General features: G+C 38.0%; 1 protein-coding gene across 1 annotated transcript; it reads left to right on the forward strand.

The window, feature by feature from the left end:
- The first annotated feature begins 2341 nt into the window (after positions 1–2341).
- LOC112776551 (protein FAR1-RELATED SEQUENCE 5-like) lies at positions 2342–4925 on the forward strand. The gene is made up of 5 exons (XM_025820751.1): positions 2342–2465; positions 2561–3033; positions 3334–3581; positions 3798–4653; positions 4881–4925. The coding sequence occupies exons 1-5, from the start codon at positions 2342–2344 to the stop codon at positions 4923–4925; spliced, it is 1746 nt and encodes a 581-aa protein (XP_025676536.1).
- The last annotated feature ends 488 nt before the right edge of the window (positions 4926–5413 follow it).

Raw genomic sequence — 5413 nt, forward strand, 5'->3', positions numbered from 1 at the left:
AATCGAGCTCTTGGCTCCGGAGGCTTGGACAAAACTCGCAGTCATTATCTCCTTCTGCTTTGATTTCTCATCGGCTATCCACAATCACTAGTATTCTCTTTATTTCTCATTGCATTACAAATTCACATAAGAAAGTGCACTGTTATCTGTTGCATAAGGCATGATGCTATAATTATGTTTTTCGTGTTTGCGTTGTAAATTAACTACACACCATTTTTGTTGAAATAGATTAGCTATTGGTATAGAATTCTTATACAGAAATTCATTAATACTCTTTCCTAGAACGGGCGTGATGTGAAAGGAAAATTATTGGATATGTGAAAGGAAAATTCATTGTAAATATGCTTCTTGATCTCCCATTGAATTGTTGAACTTTTGCACTTTCAGTTAGAATTTAAAAAACATGCAATTCGAAGTATATAAATTGATAGATTTCACATGCCAATCTATCGAGCTAACTAGAACACATCTCAAATTAATTGGACTTTAGAAAAATGCATCTCGCCCCTTTGAACTATATGGTTAGGGCTAAAGTTAAATAAGTAGAAATCCAATGGAGTGAAATGTAATTGATTTATATTAAAGCGTTCCCATTTTCATTGCATTTGGCCGCTTTTTCACACTATTTCTTCCCAATATTCTCAAAAATCCTGAGTGTCTTGTTGCCATTTATCACTTGCAAACATATAATCTGATTAGAAACAACATTGTGCCTATTATATTTTGCTTGTGTGCTAGTTAATAATTCTTTTCAGAAAAAAAATTTCCATAACAATATCAACCACCAGTTTGATTTCATGTCAAGATAACATATTCCATGTCCATCTTCTGATTATGTTTTGGCTTCACTGAATAAGAAAAGCTCCACCAATTGTCTTGTATCTTGAATTCCATTCCAATTGTTCTCAATGAAAATTACTATTTTATAATTCATAACATATACGTGTTCTTCTTGTCCTTTAAAACTCCATGATTATTAGATGGCTTTTACTAGTACTAAATATTAGTATATAGTTATTTTTTTGTTACAAGGTTCTAAGGGTTTGGCATCTCTTGGCAACCCAAGAACTTGGGTTCCATATGATTGTTTGGTTAATGGGTGAAAGAAAATAAGACATAGACATTATATTTAAATAGACTTAGACATTTGAATACATATAATTTTTGTTTGTTTGTTTGGTAATAATACATAACACAAGACACAAATCACAATTAAATTAAAATATGAATATCATTCTTCTTTTTCCATCATGAATACCATATTACAGTAACACCACATGCACTATCCCCACTTCAATTTGTTACTTTACTTTTAAAGATTGACACAGTCACTATCGATATTTTCAACAACTCAAATATAAAAGTAACATAACCCAGATATAGATTATTATGAAAAAAATAGGGAAGAGAGGGATGGAGGGAGGAAGAGAGAGAGTTGTTGTCATGGGAGAGAAGCAAAAGACAGCCTCTTGGAGAGAGTGAAGGAGAAAAAGGGAACGGTTAGGGGAAGGAGGGTAGATTTGGAGAATTGATAAATTATTAAAGGTAAAAATAGATAAAAAATTTGTGTTCAACATAAAAAATTTGTGTTTGAACAACCTGAAGAGACAAAATATGTGTATATTGTGTGCAACTATGTACCACCATTTCTTTCAAAAAATTGTGTTCTCCAACAACATTGTAGATGTGTGCCAAGTGGGAGCCTCATGCATTGGCTGTTCGTAAAAGTTACACCTCAAGGACCTCTTATTTTTTTGTGTTTCTTCACCGTAATTATTTTTAAAATTTTCTTGATTTGTACTTCTCAGTTAGTTAACGATATTCTTTTCTTTAAAGTAAATTGGTTGCTGGAAGTTACAATTTTTATTATTAAGCGCAAGCTGTTAAAACTGAATTTAACAATACTCAGCTTTTGCATTCCGTAGCTTCTTACTTCTCTAGGTTATAATGTTAGTTGTTATTCATTCATTGATGATATGTTTGCATTTGTATGCAGATTCAACTTTGTGATATTTGTTGTGATGTCAGTTTTTTTGAGAGATTCAGTTGTGTGGAATTAACTTCGATTGACATGGATATTGATGGCTATGACTCATATTATTAAATTGGAGTTCGTGAAAACCATTTCCTCGTATCTTAAGACTATATTTTTAATCTAGAATTCTAAATGGTATGATCAGAAGGCTAGTGGCATTTGATATCCCATTCATTAGTGCATATTTAATGTTTTCTCTATGTTTTCACTGTTTCTATTAATGCTAATTTTATTTATAAGTTCATGATTGCTACTCAGCTTTGTTTATTTCCTTTTATATATGTTGGTTTTATAGTTTCAAGCCAAATGGATTTCGACCTTTACTCAAGCGATAATGATGAAGAGTCATCTGAGATGTCGTTGGGTGTATGTGGTTCTTCAGGGTCCTCTGATGATGATGATAGTACTAGCTTATTTGGCATGGGAACCAGTCACTCGGAATCGAACAAAGAATCGCATCGTTCACAGGGGGTGTTCACGGCAATGTTCCTGTCTTAGTTACCACTGAGGACTTCTTACGTACAGTTTTCACTTCTGAGGAGGAGGCTTACAATGCTTACAAGGGGTTTGCCTGGACAAGGGGTTTTGGTGTTTGCAAGGGGGATGTGGGACGGGTTGATGGTGTTTTGGTGAGGCGGGACATCTTCTGTCATCGTCAGGGCACGAGGAGTGACAAGCATTATGATCGGCCAGAACGAGTAAGGGAGGAGCGGCTAGAGAGTCGCACGAACTGCAAAGCAAAATTAAAAATATACTATGATGTCCATGATAATGTGTGGAGAGTGCGAAAGATTATTGATGAACACAACCACAACATGGCCCCGACCGCAGTTTGCAACCTGTTGCCAAGTCACCGAAAAATGAGCGACGGGGATAAGGCTCAAGTGAATAGCATGAAGCAATTCAAAATCCCTACCCCGAAGATAATGGCTTACATGGCAGGCCAATCGGGTGGCTACAACATGCTTCGATTTACAAAAAGGGATTTGTACAACTATGTTCACAGTTAACGGCGAGCACGAATCTTGGATGGGGATGCAGCTGCAATTATAAGCTACTTGGAGGGGAAGGCAAATGCGGACCTGATGTCAGTCGCTAGATACACAACGACTATAGATAATTGGTTGGGTAACTTATATTGGGTGGATGGTATCATGAAATCCGATTATGAGTTGTTTGGTGATGTCCTTGCATTTGACGCGACGTACCGTGGGAATAAGTACAATAAACCTCTAGTGGTTTTCTTTGGAACAAATCATCATAGGCAAACTTGCATCTTTGGATTTGCCTTGCTTTAGGATGAGGAGGTCCGCACTTACAGATGGGTTCTGCTAAACCTTTTGGATGTTATGGGTCAAAGAACACCGAACCTTGTTGTGACGGATGGGAAAAAGGCAATGCGCGCTGCCATTGCGGAGGTGATGCCTTCAGCCATGCACAGACTATGTGCATGGCATCTGGAGAAAAATTGTGTCCAACGGGTAAAGGAAGCTAAATTTTGGAAAGTATTCAAGAAGGTTATCTATGCAAACTTTGATTTTGACGAGTTTGAGAGATATTGGAGGACCTCAATCGTGTCTCTCAGTCTAGGCCAAAATACATGGGTGCAATCGACATATGACATTAAAGAGAGTTAGGCAACGGCCTATCTGAGGGGGACCTTTTGTGCCGGATATAGGACGACGTCAAGATGTGAAGGAATCAATTCTTTCATTAAAGTGTTCCTAAAGTCAACGGATAGCATTCTTGAACTTGTTCACAGCTTGGATAGGGTCGTGAAAGATTATCAGAACAATGAGGTTACTGCACAATTTTACTCCATTTATTACACACCCGTGTTAAATACTGGATTAGATGCAATAGAGTTGTCTACGTCGAAGCTGTATACAAGAGCTGTTTTTAGGGAGGTTAAAAAGCAAATCAAGGGTGTCGCAACACTATTGTTTCAGGGAAGGGAGAGCATCAGCATGACCATCGTGTATAGCTTTAGTAAAATGGGTAGACCAGATCGTGTATTCAAGGTTTTGTATGATCCGAATGACCGTAAGATTGAGTGTGAGTGTAAGATGTCGGATAGTTATGTTATACCGTGTTCCCATATATTTTGTGTCATGAAGTACGAGGGTATGGAGGAAATTCCTGAAACACTTGTCCTTAGGCGCTGGTGTAAGATTGCAAAAGATTGTACAACGTTGAAAATGGAGAATGATTCAAGGGAACAGGCAAGACTGCTTCGATATAATGCACTATACTCAACTTTATCCCATGTTGTTACACTTGGTTGCAAAGAGGTTGAAGATTTTGCGCTTGCACAGGATGCTATATCAAACCTGGTTGATATATTGCAACAGCGCTGTGTGAAAAAGGATGGTAACAAGGTTTTGCCCAACAACTGTGCGGTCAAAGACCCTACGATGGCAGCTACAAAGGGTGCACCAAAGCGAGAAAAAACCAATTTATGTGCCTCAGAGGAGGAGCCTAAACCAAAGAGGCATTGTTGCACTAAGTGTGGGGTCCCCGGACATACAAGAAGATTATGTGCAAGCCACGATGCGAAGGCTATACCAACGGGATCAAAAGCACCATCATCAGCTTTCGCTGAGTCTTCATTCGCCAATGTAAAATCCACAAAATAAACCACGTCATTACGCAGGGAGGGCCACTTCGAAGAGGTGACTACTACAACTATATCTTTTATTGCTTTCAAAAACTGTATTAGATGTGTTCTTACGAGTAGAGAAAAATTCAGATGTAGGTTGCATTACATTATTTTTTTTAAAATGTTGTTAGGAATGATTCAGCATTCATTGTTTGTGGTTTTGGGTAATCGTGTTTTGGTTTTCAGGAACCGAAGGTCACATCTAGCGTAGCCAACAAGGTGCATCATTAGCCATGACCCCCTACTCAATCGAGCGTGTCACGGTTCGCACCTTCCGGAGGTGGAGGCAATATATTCTTGGGCGGGTAACGCATAGACCATTTTTATGCAACACCTTCCTGTGGACCAATGTCATCCGTCCCGTGCCATTCTCCTTCTTTCGTTCCAAGTGTGATTCATAGCGGACTAATAAACCACTATTTTATGGTTTATCTTGTGCTCAATTGAGTGGATTTTATCAACTCTTTACCCACTTATTCATACTATTTGCATAGTTTTACATTTGCCTTCCTAATTATGTGCTTTGATTGAAAACATGCTTCTTTGGCCTTAAGTTCCCTATATTTAATCCTCTCTTATTACCATTAGATGCCTTGATATGTGTGTTAAGTAATTTCAGAGATTACAGGGCAGGAATGGCTTAGAGGATAGAAAGGAAGCATGCAAAAGTGGAAGGTATACAAGAAGTTGGAGAAATTGCTAAGCTGTCCAGTCTGACC

The sequence above is a fragment of the Arachis hypogaea genome, chromosome 3 (genome assembly GCF_003086295.3).
Source record: "Arachis hypogaea cultivar Tifrunner chromosome 3, arahy.Tifrunner.gnm2.J5K5, whole genome shotgun sequence".
Classification (NCBI taxonomy): Eukaryota; Viridiplantae; Streptophyta; class Magnoliopsida; order Fabales; family Fabaceae; genus Arachis; species Arachis hypogaea.

What these genes read in the sequence shown, in the direction of transcription:
- LOC112776551 (XM_025820751.1), top strand. Translation starts at nt 2,342, where the DNA reads ATGGATTTCGACCTTTACTCAAGCGATAATGATGAAGAGTCATCTGAG. An exon ending in AAAGGGATTTGTACAACTAT is followed by an intron (nt 3,034 to 3,333) that starts GTTCACAGTTAA and finishes GCCTTGCTTTAG; the next exon opens with GATGAGGAGGTCCGCACTTA. An exon ending in CTGAGTCTTCATTCGCCAAT is followed by an intron (nt 4,654 to 4,880) that starts GTAAAATCCACA and finishes TTTGGTTTTCAG; the next exon opens with GAACCGAAGGTCACATCTAG.